We start from the raw sequence: 18671 nt of genomic DNA on the forward strand, positions 1-18671 counted from the left end.
GATTTTTTATCAATTAAACAGTGTGTGTGTGGCTGGTTAGAGTGATGATGTCATCACTCAGAGGGTGAAGCTTCAAAAAATTAATCTTTGTCCCTTCTCTAAAAACTGCTCTCACGCCCACAATATCTACTTGTCATACACAAGTCATACATCAAAACGTAGGTATTTTTGTCTAGTTTCAGAAATTCTGCTCAGTGTTGTGATATGCCTTTTACTTTTGGCTGGTTGAGCTTCCAAACGACAAGAGTAACACAACTCCCTCCATTCACTCTCCTGTATAACTTTCTTTGCATTTCCCAGCAAAACGCACAGCGAACCACTTTTTTAAATCACTGATATGCCCACATTTCTAAGTTTATCAACATAAATTTTATACCGATACGTTCACAAAGGCCTTGTGGTGCTCAGGATCACGTCATTTGACTGATAGCAGTTATAGTTTTGCCAGTCCGAAACTTTGTTTGAGAGCTTGCTCACAGTGTCTGAATTGCTGCGGTGTGCTACAGGAGACATATTAAGACCAGGTGCTATCGTTAACAGTTCACAGAGATGTTTATAAACATGGCGCAGGCCCTTAGTAATCATGACAACCCTTTCACAGACAGTCTACCTGATTACTCCAGGCTTGCTGTAGGAGTCAACTAACTAGACTAACTATAATCATCAGGCTATATCATTTGCGTTCCACTTCTGTCTGTCTGTCTGTCTGTCTCCTTATCTGTCTCCCTCCCTCCTGTCTCCCTCTCTTTCTCTATGCCTCCCTCCTTTCTCTTTTCTCTGTCTTCCTCCCTCCTCTGTTCCCCTCCTTCCTTCCTTTAGTCTCCCTCCCTCTGTCTCTCCCTCCCTCCATCCTACTCAATCTCTCTCTCCTTCCATCACTCCTTCTCTGTCTGTCTGTCTCTATCTCTCCCTCCCTCTCTTTCACTCCCTCTCTCCCTTCCTCCTTCTGTCTCTCCCTCCCTCTCTCCAGGGTTATTTGTGATTTGTGATTTCATCAATGTATATAGCCCGTTTCTTTTCAGGCAATATATCAACCTCTCAGCTCTTTAGGGTCATGCTTGTTTGTTCTACGCAATGGATATGCCTGATAATAATACAAAGTCTTTAAACTTTCAGCCTTTTTAGTCAGTTTAGCTTTAGCAATTCAGCTATTCAGCATTCCCACGCATTTTCCGCAGGAAGTTTAAACTGACTTAAACTTATACACTAATAATAGTAGGCATCGTGTTCCACTCTTTTGAATAAGTTAGGGATGTTTGAGCTAAACCATAAAATGAAATTAAAGCTCAATTAGTTTTATTTCTCAATATTATTGCAATAGTTGTAGCATTATGAGGTTTTCTTGTCCGGAGATTGTTTTAATACAAAGTGGTTATATTGTTGTGGTTTTTATTTCTAGCTGGTATTTTGGAGCCTTGCTGGTAGCCTCTGTGCTGGGAGTGTTGAGCAATAACAGGAAGAACGCATCATCTCAAACTGTTAACAGCGTTTTCTGTACTTGTGAACTTGCGAGTTAATTCTTCCAAGAACAACCAGCAAAAACGTTCTCCCCAAGAATACAAGTCCGTACTTTGCATTCTTGAGATTGAGAAACACCCAATGTACACTAGAGCTGTCAATCTTCCTCTACAATACCATTCACATTTATTTTTTTAAAGATTCAAAAAATATTCGAATATTTAATGCTCAAATGCAGCCTGTTATTAATATGTACTACACTACTCAGGCTAATGCATTATCAATGCCACTATAAGAATGTGGTTGCTGTCCTACATTAGCCTGGCCTTGAAGGGGATCTACGTCACGGAACATTGCATTTCCAACACGCCGCTCTCTGTTTACTATCATTTTCCACTACTAGCACTAGGCCTGCATGATAAATCGTCCAATCGTCAATAAATCTCTATCGATTTACCCCTGTTCACGATTTTAATTTTTAAATGACTTCGATTTTTTTTCTCTCTTTTTTTTTTTCCTCCTTCAATTAATGAAATGCATTTGACATTGACATTAACATGTTTTAATTATGTAAAGACATGTTCAAGGAGTTCAGATAGAGCCTGTATCATGGCCATATTTAGTTCAGTGTGTTATATTTCACTATTTTTGGTAACCTACTGTACTTAAATGGCCAGTATGTACTTTATTTTCTTTATTCATTGAAGCCTCTATGTTTACAGGCTTGTGGTGATGCGCAATGGCTATAGGTGCCAAAAAAAAATCTATGTTTGGTACTGCCAATTTGTTTTGTTTTGTCATGGCAAAATCGTGGAAGAGAATTGTGATATCAATTCTAAGCTCGTGATTCATATTTTTCCCCGAATCGTGCAGGCCTAACTAGCACACAGCGACAAACACAAATCAACTGAGAAGTCTGTAATGAAACATGATCTAACAAGTGTATTGAAGCAGCTCTGTTTTAAAGGCTAACGGTGCTCGGTTAGCACAACAACATCATGGTAGAAAGCACAGCCGAAATGATTTGTCATAAACTAGATAGCCAAGCATTGATAACTACCCAAACAGTACTGTCACTACTATTTTAGTGATTTATAAGATAACCTGTTTTTTGCAGATTGTCACGTTACTGAGAATACAGCTGTTAGAAGGTAATATATGAAGTTGAAGCTACTCTGACGGCTGTAGGGCAGCTAACATTAACTTTAGCTGTCTCCATGAAGCTCCTAAGCACCTTTAACTCGCGACTCAGATAGGAAACAAGAACGAGCTAACTAATGATAACATTAAGCATTTTGGCTCGGTGGATGTCGATTTTAAAGTCATGTTAAAACTATTTCGCATCCTTCTTCCGATTTCCAGCCGCAGCCTGTCCCTCCCCCTGTAGTAACATTAAATGCTCTGTGATGTTAAGACCTCACAATGCCTTGTGTTTCTCACTCCCACTAACGTATTGTTCATCAGACGTGACATGACAAAAGCATTTCCGCATTTACCTACATCCGGGTAGGTTAAGGTGAGAAGAGGACATAAGTTCAAAAGGACGCCGAGTTGGCTAATTTCCTCCTGAACAGGTAAGCATTAGCTTCAGGCTAATTTATCAGAGCTACAAGGGACGGGCATTTTATGTCATTTCAACATTTGTGTACTCGCATTGAATTATACACTATAGCTAAAACAAATTGAGACACAGCCAGTAAAGTAATTCCGACTGGTCCTGGCTAACACCACCATGCTAACACTGCTAACGTTACCGGAGGACCAGGCAAGCAGCCACGGCTGTTTACAACGTGTAGCCTGTTCAGCGGCCGTAGCCGACAACGGTGAATTTTTTTAAGCCAAGAGAGGGGGGGCTGTAAAGCGGGAAGAAAGGAGCGTGAGTTTGCTGTGTGTTTAGCGATTGTTGCCGTAATTTTAAGCCAATAAAGTGGGTTCAGTCAGGTGGAGAGGACGGCAAGTAGTGTTATATTTAGTGGTTCCTACCATAGCTAATTCTAAGCCCAGGAAGTGTGTCTGTCCGTTGGGTACAGAGCTCCGCGTGAGCACGGGCTTCAATGACAATATAGCCAGCATCTAACGTTAGCTACTCCGCAGTGCTGTGAAGTAATGTCTGGCTATGTGAGACTAGCTTCTATCAACATTGTTGTGGATGCTCCTTCAGCGTAATTTGGAGGAGGTTCTGGCAAAGCGAGACTATGGATGCTGCGGTCTCAGCCTGGCAACCTCCGTAAACTTCGAGGAGGGGGCGGGGTAGATGACTTTCTCCAGTATTTTGAATTTGTACCGCAGTAACTATTTTAAACACCAGCGGTCAGTATTACATATTGCACCTTTAACACGTGTCATTTTTGGTTTCCCTAGTGGCCACCATACTTCCAGGCGCTTGTTGTGTTACAGCCATGGAGCAGAGTAACTAGAGCATTCTAATTGGGCTTTACTTTACGTTGAAAAAAATAGGTAAAACATTTAAAATAAAAATTTCCCTCTTATTTGTGAAATAATCACTTGACCTGTTTTAACTCCACCCCACAAAGAATCGAAAATCGGAATCAGTAAGAACCGGAATCGAATGGAAGAATCAGAATTGAAATTAGGCCTGTTGCGATAGTCAATAAATCAATTAATCGCACGATAAAAAAAATTAGCTCAATAATTTTTCACGCCGCGATAATATTATTTAAATTAAATATTTAGTGTTTAATAAATAATTGTTAAATGTAGTACAGAGTCTGTAGTCTATCGCACAAACACTCGAGGAATGCTGCAAACGTTTGACAGCCAGTATGAATTGCCTGGGAGAACATTGTCACGACCTGGCTCAAAGGCATGACAAAAGGTGGAGACACACATGTTTGTTCAATTAAATCAAATTCATTTAACTTAAAGATAAACATGAAATCAGTTAATCAGTAATGTGTGAAATGTATGTATGTCTGTAGATGTATCAAAGCTAGAACGCAAATATAACTAAATCCAAACAAACCAAGCTACCTTGAGGAGGGAGAGAGAATGACTGCCCAAGCACTCCTACTTATAGACATGTGAGCAATCAGTTGATCCAGGTGTCAATCATCAGTCCTCATTAGCCAATCCCCAGATCCCAGCAACCAGAGGGACTTAAATAGGCCTAGGAGCCGTCACAACATACGTGTCACAAACGGCAATTCCACAACTGTACAACAGCGTGAAAGACGACATACTAAAGGAGATCAAAGACATATTGTGGATATTTAAAATGTCTTCCAGTTCCAGTGTTAAATATTCTTTAGAAATAAAAGTGTATTGAGCTTTGAAAAGGTGTACCTGCATTATTATGCCATTATCATTATATTAGATGAAAATGGTCTCGGAACAACAATACTATCGTTTATCCCAATAATTTCTGGGACAATTTATTGTCCAGCAAAGTTTTTTATCGTGACAGGCCTAATTGAAATCAGAATTGTTAAAATCAAACCGATGCCCAACCCTAATGATCGCCAAATCCTGCACACTAGACCAACAAGCTGCGGCGCTTATATAGCGGGTGAAGCGGAGCCGGGTGCGTCGGTGGCAGAAAAACACTTTGACAAGAGGATTGTAAAAGAAGTTGAGAGCGTGCACAACAGGACAACAGTATTTCCCTCTATGCGCTCTGCTTCTCATCTCCTGGGCACGTGCAGCTGCTGACTCCGCTGGAGCAGTACACGGGCGCTCGCTCCAAACCACTTTCAATTAATCTTCTCCACCCCTGCAACACTTATGCAATAAGAAGCTCTTTTAATGTCTGCGTCTTAATCAGTTGCATGTTTTTATGCAAAAGGAGCTTTACACCTTATCACAGCCTAATCTTTCATCACTGTAGTGTTGGAGCCTACATTTTATATAGTCTAGATTTGGATGGTCATTTACATTTTAAAAGGTTGTAAATCTAGTTCTTTAAGTTAATTGTATCACACCCAGGGGCGATTCCAGGATTTTTTAAGTGGGGTGGCCCAGGCGGACCAATAATCAGTCAGGGTGGGCCCACGGGAGGGAGGCATTTTATCAGAATACAGCATAGAAAATCTGCTGGATAAATTGGATAGGATAGAACATCATGTGATTCTGCTAAATAAAACCTCACATTCATTATAAGTTTTACTTGTTTTCATTTTAAACAAATTGTATTGTATATCCAAACACAATGCACATTTTCTTCAGGCTCAGTCTGCCTTTTAAAAAAAATCATGGAAACATTAATTGGTCATGTGACAAGGGCTGGGAAGATTGGCAGAACAGGCAGCCAAATGACAGTACTCTGATCCATTGGAAATCCCAATTGTCAGATTGACAGCACTTTACCCCATTTTGCATAATGAAATGCAAAATACATTTGAAGTGATATATTACCCAGATATGCGTCTAAATATATCCATGACACATGCAATGATCATGTCATGCAACTGTTGAATTAGAGTACTGGCACCTTTTTGGGCCAATTCAGGCACTGCCCATAGAATTACATTGCAGCCAGTTTTGCTGCTGCCTGCTGCAGGACTCTCGCTTAATACTGGACCAATTTCCAAAAAAAAATTCCATTAGTCACTTAGACACAAAAACATGGGAAATTAGGGTCCAGGTTGAAAATATCTAAGTTTCCCCATTTCAGGGAATTGGGATTTTTATTTTAAGGAAAGCAAGCAGCTCTGAGTAAATACTGATGTACATACAAACACACTGGACACGTGAAGCACATGGTCAGCAGCAAAGCCGGCCCCGAGGAGCATCATGAGAGAACTGTATGACGCACTTATCTTTTCAATCATTTATTAAAGGCTAAATGCTTTTGGTTGTCCTGGTAGCTAAACCTGGTTGAGAGTGCGCCCCATGTACTAAGGCTTAGTCTTTACCGCAGCGGCCGGGTTCGAGTCCGACCAGCGGCCCTTTGCTGCATGTCAGCCGCTCTCTCGCCCCCTCATTCCTGTCAATAAAGGCCGAAAATGCCCCAAAAATAATCTTACGACATACGACACCGTCACCGTCAGAATTGTCAGTGTCTAAATAACAAATGTCAACAGCTCAACAAGTTAAAGAGCAGAAAGTAGTGTATCTGGCACCATGTACAGCAGATGTGTGCTGATGAGTACCAGCACAGAAACAAGTGGCCCAGTGCTCAGTGAGCAGCACCGAGGGGTGGGTGTGCGTGTGTGTGTGTGTGTGTGTGTGTGTGTTTTTTGAGCTGACCAATCCTAAAGTGAGTCCAGTAAAGCCATGGCATAACCTTAAATTAAACACCAACTATTACACAACCCTTGTCCATCAAGCAATGTATCAAATTTAATTATTTTTTGGCCTTTTATGGCGTGAAGACATGGATGTTGACAGGAAATAAATGTTGCCATGTATCCAGTGAGTAAGCTGTGTGTGTGTGTGTGCGTGTGTGTGTCTGTGTGTGTGTGTGTGTGTGTTTTTTGAGCTGACCAATCCTAAAGTGAGTCCAGTAAAGCCATGGCATAACCTTAAATTAAACACCAACTATTACACAACCCTTGTCCATCAAGCAATGTATCAAATTTAATTATTTTTTGGCCTTTTATGGCGTGAAGACATGGATGTTGACAGGAAATAAATGTTGCCATGTATCCAGTGAGTAAGCTGTGTGTGTGTGTGTGCGTGTGTGTGTCTGTGTGTGTGTCTGTGTGTGTTTTTGAGCTGACCAATCCTAAAGTGAGTCCAGTAAAGCCATGGCATAACCTTAAATTAAACACCAACTAAATTCAGTAACTATTACACAACCCTTGTCCCTCAGGCAGTGTATCAGATTAAACTTTTTTTTTATTATTTTTTGGCCTTTTATGGCGTGAAGACATGGATGTTGACAATGTTGCCATGTATCCAGTGAGTTAGCTGGGTGTGTGTGTGTGTGTGTGTGTGTGTGTGTGTGTGTGTGTGTGTGTGTGTGTGTGTGTGTGTGTGCCTATATACGTTTCAATTTTGTCAAACGTGCATCATAAAAGTATGCTGAATTAGCCATCAGCAGTTCCTGTTTGTGGGTGTACAGACAACGTCACTGGATAACTTTGATATTGAAGAAAAACGTCTCTGGAGTTAAAAGGAGTGTCTTTTCTCTATGATGTCTATGCGTATTTATGGTCTTTTGCGATGGATTTATTAATATCAACCTCGGAAATCCTCAGATTCAGTAAAAGTCACACTTTAATTATGTGTGTTCAAATTTGACTGAGTTATGTCTTAAAGAAGGGAGTACAATTATTGACGCAAATTGTGGCAATCAGGCACTAAGGGTTTTAAAGTAAACCTCTATGAGCTGTGTGCCACAGCCACTGGTGCAGCTCCAACCACTGATTGTGGCGGCGAGCGTCCAAATCTGTTACCTTACAGCCGATTATGACATATTACAGAAAAATCCATCTTGTCAGCCTTAAAGTAGTCTATATCGACGACGTTTAATTTCTGTGATTGTTCAGGTGCCGCCGGAAATTCCGCCGGATGTCCGTCACCTTCCTCTTTCTTTGTGTTGGCGTTCTAAACTCTATGGTAGGACTATGGTTAACTGCTCCTCAGATCTCTGCAGGGTAAATCCAGACAGCTAGCTAGACTATCTGTCCAATCCGAGTTTTCTGTTGCACGACTAAAACAACTTTTGAACGTACACGTTCCACCAAAACAAGTTCCTTCCCGAAGGCTATTTTGCAGCGGCACCGTGGCTCCGTCTGGCGCTTAGTACAACCTGAGATGATTGTGATTGGTTTAAAGAAATGCCCAAAAAAGCAGAGCATGCTGTGTGGACTAGCCAGTCCCTCCTCCACAGCGCTGTGGAGAAAGGTCTGACAGTGCGAGACTTCAAGTAATGTGTTTGTGTCCAGACCAGAATCGACTGGACCAATCAGCGTACTGAGAGCTATGAGTGTGGTTTAGGTGTGTGTGCTGGGCGACTGTTCGTTCAAAACAACAATGGCACCTCCGAAAGAGGTTAGCATAGATGCATTAACATCAGTTCTATCAGACGTGGAGAGTATTTCTTCATTGAAAGAAAACCAAAGATCAACACTGAAGGCTTTTCTCCATGGGAAAGATGTTTTCGCTCTTCTTTCAACTGGCTTTGGCAAGAGTTTGATAGACAGATGGTTCATCCAATAATCTTTCAGGTATTTTTTTGAAAGTGCCTGCCCTTTTCCAGCAGTTTCCAGTGATAGCTTCTTAGATGGTTCTGTGTAACAAACCATCTAATGTATTCATTACACAGATATTCCCAGGACAGGATTATCCTATATTTGCACAAAGGCCAGAGGCAGGAAACTACAAAATCCACCTTCCAACAACTCCATTTGCCATTTCACCCTGTCTTTTTGATTCAACATGTCTGCAAACAGAAATGTAAAATCCAGGCATTTATGTTTCAGAAGCAATTCCAACAACTGCTGGATGTATTGACTGAATGCATCATCTCAAAGTTCCTGTCTCCTCATGTGTGGTTGTCAGGTTAGAGCTCTGGATTACATGTGAACCTTGCTGATTTAAGAAGTGATAAACACGTCACAATAAAAAGCTGTGAAGTCACTGGAAGTCATATTTTGCTTAGCTAGACCAAATATGTTGACCTCTGTCAGAGATGAAACTGATATTATCATCTCATCTAACTCTGGATAAGATGGAAATGTCAGGCTGTTCCTTAAACGGTATCTGTTTACAGTAAACTGAACCTTTTCTGATGCCTCAGACAATCAGAGGACAGAACTAGCTGCGGCATCCAGTGTCTTTTAGGGCAAATTTCTCCTAGTTTTGAAATGTTTGCATTTTTTCCTTTTCCTATTTTTTAAGTGTCCTCCACCATCAATAGTTACTAGCAAGCTTTCAGTGTTGATGGAAGTTACGTCAAGACAATTTATTATTAAAGGTCCAATATGTAATATTTGTACTGTAATAAATCCAAAAACACCAATGCTTCATCAGATATTAAGGAAACATGTTAAACTGAAATACTATCTTTTCTGACAACAATGCTAATGTCAGTATTTTTTCTTTTTGAAATTTACATTCCGTGACGGAATTTATGTTTATGTTTTGATCTGTGTGTTGTTATCAACGGCCCAGTTTGACAGCCAGGCCGGGTTGCCAGATATACCTGTAAAAACGTAAACCCAGCGCGCTACAGCCGTAACGGTAGTACAGCCATGAAAACAGCAAACAAACGAACAGGATCAACGGAGATAGATTTCTACATGACATAAAAAAAGAAAACAGCATGTTTCTAACAGTTGTGTGACCAGAGACGTAACAACCCCCTGGTAAATATTGGAGATGTATTTGAAAGATGGAGACAGCTTAGATCCCAAAAGGACACAGAGTTGGCTTATTTTCTCCTGAACAGGTAAGCATTAGCTTCAGGCTAATTTATCACAGCTACTAGGGATGGGCATTTCAACATTTGTGTACTCACATTGAATTATATAGCTAGAGTACCCGAGTTGGTTACTTGCAAAAACAATTGAGACAGCCAGTAAAGTGATCCCGACTGGTCCTGGCCAACGCCGCCATGCTAACCCTGCTAACTGTTAACGTTACCGGGAGGACCAGGCAAGCAGCCCATGGCTGTTTACAGCGTGTAGTTCAGCAACTGGAGCCGACAACAGTGAGTTATTTTAAGCCACGAGAGGGGGGCTGTAAATCGGAAAGAGAGGACTGTGAGTTTGCAGTGTGTTTAGCGATTGTTGCTGTAATTCTAAGCCAATGAAGTGTGTTCCGTCGGCAAGGTAGTGGTATTTTTAGCGTTTCGTATTGTAATTCTAAGCCGAGGAAGTGTGTCTGACTGGCGTGTGGAGAGGACAGTGAGGTTGTTGTGTTTTTAGCGGTTCATACTGTAATTTTAAGCCGAAAAAAGTGTGTCTGTCAGTTGGTTACAGAGCTCCGCGTGAGCACGGGCTTTTATGACTGTCAATATAGCCAGCATCTAACGTTAGCTGCTCGGCTGTGCTGTGGAGTAATGTCTGGCTATGTGAGAAAAGCGTCCAGCTACATTGTTGTGAATGCTGCGGTCTCAGCCTGGCAACCCCCGTGAACTTCGATTCTGGGCAGGAGGGGGCGGGGGAGACAACTCTCCAGTATTTTGAATTGGTAGTGCAGTAACTATTTTAACCGCTAGCTGCCAGTATTACATACAATATTACATATTGCACCTTTAACTGAAAAACATTAGCAATTAAACACAGTATACAAAGATATGCACGTGCCTGGTTAGCTCAGTTGGTAGAGCAGGCCCACATATATAGAGGTTTATTCCTCGTCCTCAATGCAGCAGGTCCAGGGTTTGAGTCCGACCTGTGACGGTTTCCTGTCTTCCCTTCTTTCTCTGCTTTCATATCTGAGCTGTCCTATCCATTAGAAGGTGAAAAAAAAAAAAAAAGAAGATATACGCATGTGTTCACACACTGAGTGCTCAGAGCTCCAGTCCAGCTGGATACACCAATGCATTCAGGGACATAGATCCTTAACTTTTAATGAGATGTCTCGTCCATTGTGAAAGCACCTGTTCTCTGGGTCTCCACTCGTGTTCTTCTCTAATTAACATGGCTCCACCTCTCCTCTCCTACAGTTACTTCCATTGTCTCCTGGCACTTTTCCATCTCTTCATGCAGTCATGTCCTTTACTAATTATATCTGTAATTAATATCCTGCTCACAATTTCCTGCTTTCAGAGGAGCTTGCTGGAATAAAGGGACTATAAATCTAAAGACCCATAATGCAAAACTCTTGGTCAAATGAATTACATAGTAATTATTTTTCTTTCTTACAGCCTTACGAGCAGTGAAGCTAAAGAATGTTTGCACCACCCTGTTTTCACACCAAATGCACAAGTGCATTATGAACAAAGTAAGGCTATTTTGTTCAATGGAGGGTGCAGCATGCACTGCCGCTATGGCTATTTGTGCTGTTGGGTGATGTATATGCATAGGCATGTGATATGAAAGGAGAGAATAAACCTTTTTCCCCTTTTTCGTGATCCAAAAAGTGGAAAAAAAGGATGTGGAGCATGAGGACACACCAGCAGTGGTGGAATGTAACCAAGTACATTTACTCACAGAGTACTGTACTTAAGTACAAATGTTGAGGTACTTGTTCTTTTCTTTTCATACAAATTTCTACTTCTACTCCGCTACATTTCAGAGAGAAATATTGTACTTTTTACTCCGCTACATTAATCTCATAGCTTTAGTTACTAGTTTCATGTATTTGCTACATTCCCCTGCAGTAAAGCAGGTGGCTGTGTGTAGAAAACTAGCTGTAACATCCACTGATGAGTATCCAAGAAGCATACGAGTAAACAAGGGGCCTGCGTTTCTTGTGGATAAAAAGCACTATAACCTTTATATTTCTCAGTAACAGCTGTGCTTTGAAATGTAGTGAAGTATAATACTTGAAACAAAAAAAGTACTTAAGTACAAGTACATAAAAAAATAAAAATGTTACAGTAACAAGAGTAAATGTAATTTGTCACTTCCACCCTGGGGTTAGGCATCCATGTTTGTTAGCTTTTTCATTTAAAAGCACTTTTGCATTATTAAGCTCCAAGTTTTCCAATGCAATTATGACTTGGATTGGGACAGAGACACAGATACAGATATGGATAAATATAATTCATAATAATTATAGCAGTTGGTATGATGAACAGTGGCAATTATAGTAACTAGTAAGGATGATGACGACCACCATTTATGTCGGAAACTGGTAATTACGATAACTTTGAGATGACATGAATGTTGCATTATGCTCTTATCATAATGTCTCCAGAGTTTATTCTGTTTATTAGTCAGTGATCTGAAGTATTTGTGCTCATTGTTCAGCAGCAGTAAAGACGCTCAGGGCCAGATGTACTAAATCTTTTGTGATTATGTGATTTTGTGAGGTAAAAGTACATACTGCCGGTCGCGGGAACTGAAAATGGCCAATTGCGCTTTTCCGTGTCATGCATGTGCATTCACAGGAGGGTCAAGGAGAAAGTGGGAGTTTCCCATAAAGAGATGGGAGGGGAAGAGTAAAGTGCGCCTAATTATGTATTCCGCGGTACAGTGGGGGAAATAAGTATTTGACCCTTTGCTGATTTTGCAGGTTTGCCCACTTACAAAGAATGCAAAAATCTACAATTGTAATCATATGTACATTCTAACAGTGAAAGACAGAATCCCAAAGAAAATTCCAGTAAATCACATCATATGAATTTATTAAAATTGATAACCATCTGATGAGGAAAAACAAGTATTTGACCCCCTGGACAAACAGCAAGTATTCTGGCTCCTACAAGCCAGTTAGTCTTTCTTTAAGACACAGCCCCAATCCGAACCAATTATCTACATCAAATACACCTGCCTCACCTCGTTACCTGTATAAAAGACACCTGTCAACACCCAAACAACCAGCATCCAACATCACCACCATGGGCAAGACCAAAGAGCTTTCTACGGACATCAGGGACAAGATTGTTGATCTGCACAAGGCTGGGATGGGCTACAAGAGAATCGGAAAGCAACTTGGAGAGAAAAGATCAACTGTCGGTGCAGTTATCAGGAAATGGAAGAAGCACCACACCACCGCCAACCTCCCTCGGTCTGGGCCTCCACACAAGATCTTGCCTCGTGGGGTGTCCCTGATCATGCGAACGGTGAGGAATCATCCCAAAACCACAAGGGGGAACTGATGAATCAACTGAAGGCAGCTGGGACCACAGTTACAAAAAGAACGGTTGGTAACACACTACGCCCGTCATGGATTGAAATCCTGCAGCGCACGCAAGGTCCCCCTGCTCAAGAAGAAACATGTACAGGCCCGCATGAAGTTCGCCATTCACCACCTGGACGACTCAGAAGAGGCCTGGAAGAAGGTGATGTGGTCAGATGAGACCAAAATAGAACTTTTTGGCCTCAACTCAACTCGTCGTGTTTGGAGGGCAAAGAACACAGAGTACAACCCAAAGAACACCATCCCCACCGTCAAGCATGGTGGTGGCAACATCATGCTTTGGGGGTGCTTTTCAGCCAAGGGGACGGGACAACTCCATCGTATTGAGGGGAGGATGGACGGGGCCATGTATTGTGGAATTCTGGACCGACATCTCCTTCCCTCAGTGAGAGAGCTGAAGATGGCTCGAGGATGGGTGTTTCAGCACGACAACGACCCCAAGCACACCGCCAAAACAACAAAAGAGTGGCTGAAGAAGAAGCACATCAAGGTTCTGGAGTGGCCTAGCCAGTCTCCAGACCTGAATCCGATTGAAAATCTTTGGAGGGAGCTTAAAATTCGAGTTGCCAGGCGACAACCTCGGAACCTGAATGATTTGGCTGTCTGCAGGGAGGAGTGGGCCAACATCCCTGCCGAAATGTGCACAAACCTTGTCACCAACTATAAAAACCGTTTGACATCTGTGCTGGCCAATAATGGCTTTTCTACAAAATATTAACATGCTGTTTGTCCAGGGGGTCAAATACTTGTTTTTCCTCATCAGATGGTTATCAATTTTAATAAATTCATATGATGTGATTTTCTGGAATTTTCTTTGGGATTCTGTCTTTCACTGTTAGAATGTACATATGATTAAAATTGTAGATTTTTGCTTTCTTTGTAAGTGGGCAAACCTGCAAAATCAGCAAGGGGTCAAATACTTATTTCCCCCACTGTATGTACAAAAACTGCCCGTGAAAGCGCGCCTCTATTTTGCCGTGAAAATTCTCCGCCTCTTAAAAGCAGGTGTAAACAAGCCGCAAGCGGGTTTCCTCGCATAGCCTATGCCTCCTCGTGAAATGGCAGCAGTAATCCGAGCAAGACGAAGACATAGGCCAAGGAGACGAGCTGAAAAGATTTTTGCCACAAGGATCACACTTTTTCAGTTGAATGAACACAAAATCATTAAGTGTTACAGATTAAACAGCCATGCAATATTACAGTTACTGGAAGAAATCAAAGATGACATTGAATTTCCAACTCAGCGTTCACATTCCATTCCAGCAGTTGTTAAACTCCTCGTTACATTACAAATCTTGGCATCAGGGTCATTTCAAACAGTCCTAGCATCAGCAATGGGAATTTTGCAGTCTGCACTCAGCCGTATCATAGCACAAGTACTTAATGCTTTGCTACAGCGCAATTTACGGTATATTGGGCGGAGAAAGGCGCTGATTACCCGGTAAATACGACGTAAGCTGAAGTATCACAGCGTGCGCTTTCTGCGGGTTGGCCATGGCGCTGATAACGCTACATTTGCAAATGTACGTACACCTGGCCCTGAGAGCCGTATTGGAGAGGTTCACAGGCCTTCTCCCTAATACAGAAAAAGATGTGGTGCCTTACTCCCCCTCGTTCACTACGTGCATTTGTCATCAAAGCCTGACACAAGTGCTTTAAAGCAAGTACTGGGGGGTTGCCATGGCTACAAAGTCACCCTGTGGGCTTGGCCATCTATTGAGGTTTTCCGTTCTCCTTCTCAGGCGAGATGAAAATTCACGTGGCCAAAACTGTCAGAGCCAAGCTTTTATGACTTCAAAGCCTGGCAGAATCCACAGGAGCTCAGAGACCTTTGTCAGATGGCAGTGCTGCATTCCTCAAGCCCTGTTGACATTCACAATTTACCTCTCAGACCTTAGCAACAAGGACATTGCGTCAGACTGCTGCATTTAGAAAATAGACACTCCCTCATCTCACTCCTGGGTTTGAGCACATGAAGCCATTACACAGAGAAAGGACACATCTCCCTTAATTTAGCATTTGGTCCCAGTTCACTAAAGTGAATAGATGCTCAGTGACAGGCATCGACATCAACAGCTTTACTCTTATGTATTCATTCACGTGGGGACTCGAACCCATCGCCTGGCGCAGACACACGCCCAGAGACGCAGGCTATTTATAGGCTAACTACCAGGTGCAGGGCGTGGATCTGCTCACATTAGGGCGCTGATTCCTCCGACACAGTTTAAGGGATCCGTGTAAAGTCTATATGAAGGGATAAACAGTGTATGTGGCAAACCTGAAACCTACAGTGTGTCATACATTATAATGACAATTGTGAAAATGTCTCTAACATATAGTGCATACAGCCATCTTTGTAGCCAAATAATGATATAAATAAATAACTACTTTAATACTGTATGTATTATTAACTCATGTCAATTACAGTATTTAAATCATCCAGTTAGGCTGGCTGCTTCCTTGTAGAGCAGTGATCTTCAACAGGGGGTCCGCCACGCCGGGGGGGGTCCTCAAGAGTCACTGCAGGGGGCCGCCAAATTATTGTTAAAAGTTTTTTTCACCCAAAATTAATAGATGTCTCAAAATATAAATAAACATGAATACAACATATTTGTAAAATACAACAACATTGATGATACACTTACTGGCACAAGGTAAAGTAGCCACTACGGTATCCTTACACATGTATGTTTGACATTAAAACATTATGATATATTAATATGTAAATAGTAGCTTAGTATTGTATGGACCATAAGAAGGTTTGTTTAAAGGCTTCAGGCCACCCTACACGTTATTAAGCCCAGTGTAATACACAACTCAATGTTATACAATATGTAGAAGGGGTCCCAGCTCTTCACTTTTAGTTTAAGGGGTCTTTGGCCTTAAAAACATTGGTGTATCCCTGGGGCCCATTTCAGGAAGGAGGTTTAACAAACTCTGAGTCTAACCCTGAACTCTGAGTTGATTTACCCTTAGATGGGAGTTTTCGGTTCCAGAACAGTTGATTTGAGTTGGTTCAATCAACTCAGAGTAGGTTCGCTCAGAGTTAAGCGCGTGCACCACCACTATAAAAAGGCAGCATGAATGGAGCCATGATACTACGATTCACCATGATAACAACCACAAACAAACTGGTTGGCGGAAATACTCATGCGTACAAACAGCGAGTTTAAACATATATTTTATTAAAAAAGCAACAGAGCAGCTGCTGCAAAAGAGAGAGAATTTGCGTGGGAGAAAATTGCTGCTAGAGTAAATGCGTAAATTCAAATATAGTGTATTAATTTCGTATTTAATCATAAGTATAACATTACTGGTGAAATGGAATTGAACCTAAAATCTATTTCATTTAGGTGCAATCCTGCGGGCGAAAAAGTACTAGGCCTACTAATCCTATTCTGAGGCTGCAGCACCACCACCATTAACAGAATTATAATTCATTATCTTTTATTTCAAAGGGTTTACATCATTCACCTGCAATACTGTGGAACTCCTTTTGAATGGCTCTTACTGGTTTGTGCCCAGGGAAAACTCTACAAAAACGTTTAAAAAATGTTTCGGAGCGAGTCACACTCTTCTGACAGCGCTTTGCTTTACTAATATGCTACACATCACCAATGTTGTAAAGAAAACTGCCGTTTGCAAAAAAAACTTAATGCGGCACAAATAATCTGCTGGGACGTAGAGCATGTCCACAATGGCTGACGTTAGTGATATGAGGATGGATAAGGTTATATAAGGGGCCTACAGTAATTCAGCATCTTCATCAACGGGATCGCCAACAAAAGGAAATGCCATGTTTTGAGAAAAAAACTAAACGTTTTATAGTCTGCCTAACATGGTTAATAAACCAACACTGTTTTTTTCTTCATGCAGATAACAAACTGCGCTGAAATGCGCCTGATACAGACTGAATGAATGAATGAATGAGGAAATGAAAGAGTGCTGTGTCAGAGGGAGGAGACTGAGAGAAACTCAAGGTTTATTGAAGAAAACCTGCTCCCGACCAGGTTAGGTTAACAGGCTCAGTTACCATAGTAACTGACTCTGAGGTTAAGTTACCTCTCTTTCTGAAATGGACTGGCGTTACCCCTCTCTCTCAGGTTTGATTAACCTCCCTTTCTGAAACAGAAAACCCAGAGTTTCCCTCATCTCAGGGTTAACAAACTCAGAGTTTTCACTAAACCTGCTTTCTGAAACAGGCCTCAGGTGTACAAGGCTCGGTCCCCCACTGACATTGACCCCATCCATTGTCACTACACTTTGCACCAACCTTCATCCTGGACTATACATCTGCCCATTGTACTATATATTTTATGCATTCTGCACTTAACCCATTTGGCCTCATTTTCTTATGCTTAACAACTATTTTGTATGTTTTTATTTTGTTTATTATCTTATTTATGTTGATTATGTTTGTTTGTCTATGTATGCACCAAGCACCAAGTTTACTGTGGAAATAAAGCCTTTTCTGATTCTCTTCTCCAGGTCACGGCTTCAAGTTTGGACCAATCATTGGCAAGCTCCTGTGTGAACTCAGCCTGGGAGAAGTGCCCTCCTATGACCTTTCACCTTTCAAAATCAGACGCTTCCAGACAAAGACCAAATCGGCTTTATAGAGCTGGGAGTGGGTACTCAGAGCATTAACAGATTGTCTTATCTAATTGTCACTGTATGATTTGAGATCATCATGGTCCTTTAGCCCTAGGCTGTTGAACGCAATCACACAATTTTTTGCCTGCTGCTTTATTTGATGTAGTCAATGTGTGTTTCCAGTTCTACATGGTGTAATCAGCTGTGTAGCACTCATGCAACATGAAAGTCAGTATGTTCACATGCAGGTACGTAACCAGGTTACAGTTGGCTCTCTGCAGTAATCTCATTTGGTTTTCTTCTATGGTTTACTTTGGTTTACTATTTTGAATAGTTTAACATTTTGGGAACCAGGTGCTTTCTTGCTGAAAGTGAGATTAGAAGATTGAAATTCTCGTGTCTGTATGCTGAATATGAAGCTACAGCCAGGAGACAATTAGCTTAGCTTAGCATTAAGACTGGAAGCACGGGGGAAACGGCTACAGTGGCCTGGCTCTGTTCAAAGTTTATAAAAAAAATCTGTCTCCCAGCATTTTCCATTTTTGTTTATTCCTGTGACACACCTTGTTTGTTTAATCCAGAGATCTTCAAAAGGGAGTCCGGAAAATTACATATTTGGGCATCACCATTCACTCATTGCTACAGGGAGTTGTCCAGGACAACTATGAATCTATACTAAGTAGTGTTCAAAGGGATCTGGCCAAGTGGTCTGCGCTGCTGGCATCGCTACGGTCCAAGATTGCTGTTGTTAAAATGAACACAGTTCCTCGTGTGAATTTCTTAAGTACAATGATCCCCTATAACCTGACTCCGCCAGATGGATTGCTTCGCATTTGCTCGGCATATCCATCTGGGAACTTTCCGTTGGAGAACTTTTGGGAAGGGGCGAAAATACTGGTTAGCTG

At 41.5% G+C, this 18671-nt stretch overlaps 1 protein-coding gene across 1 annotated transcript in view; it reads left to right on the forward strand.

Moving 5' to 3' along the window:
• The window catches only part of pipox (pipecolic acid oxidase), a 90186-nt gene extending 71667 nt beyond the window's left edge, over nt 1-18519 (forward strand). The window contains exon 8 of the mRNA XM_028574502.1: nt 17662-18519. Within this exon, the coding sequence (XP_028430303.1) occupies nt 17662-17792 (131 nt within the window). The 3' untranslated portion in view covers nt 17793-18519. The remainder of the gene's footprint in view (nt 1-17661) is intronic.
• The last annotated feature ends 152 nt before the right edge of the window (nt 18520-18671 follow it).

The sequence above is a fragment of the Perca flavescens genome, chromosome 3 (assembly GCF_004354835.1).
Source record: "Perca flavescens isolate YP-PL-M2 chromosome 3, PFLA_1.0, whole genome shotgun sequence".
Lineage (NCBI taxonomy): Eukaryota > Metazoa > Chordata > Actinopteri > Perciformes > Percidae > Perca > Perca flavescens.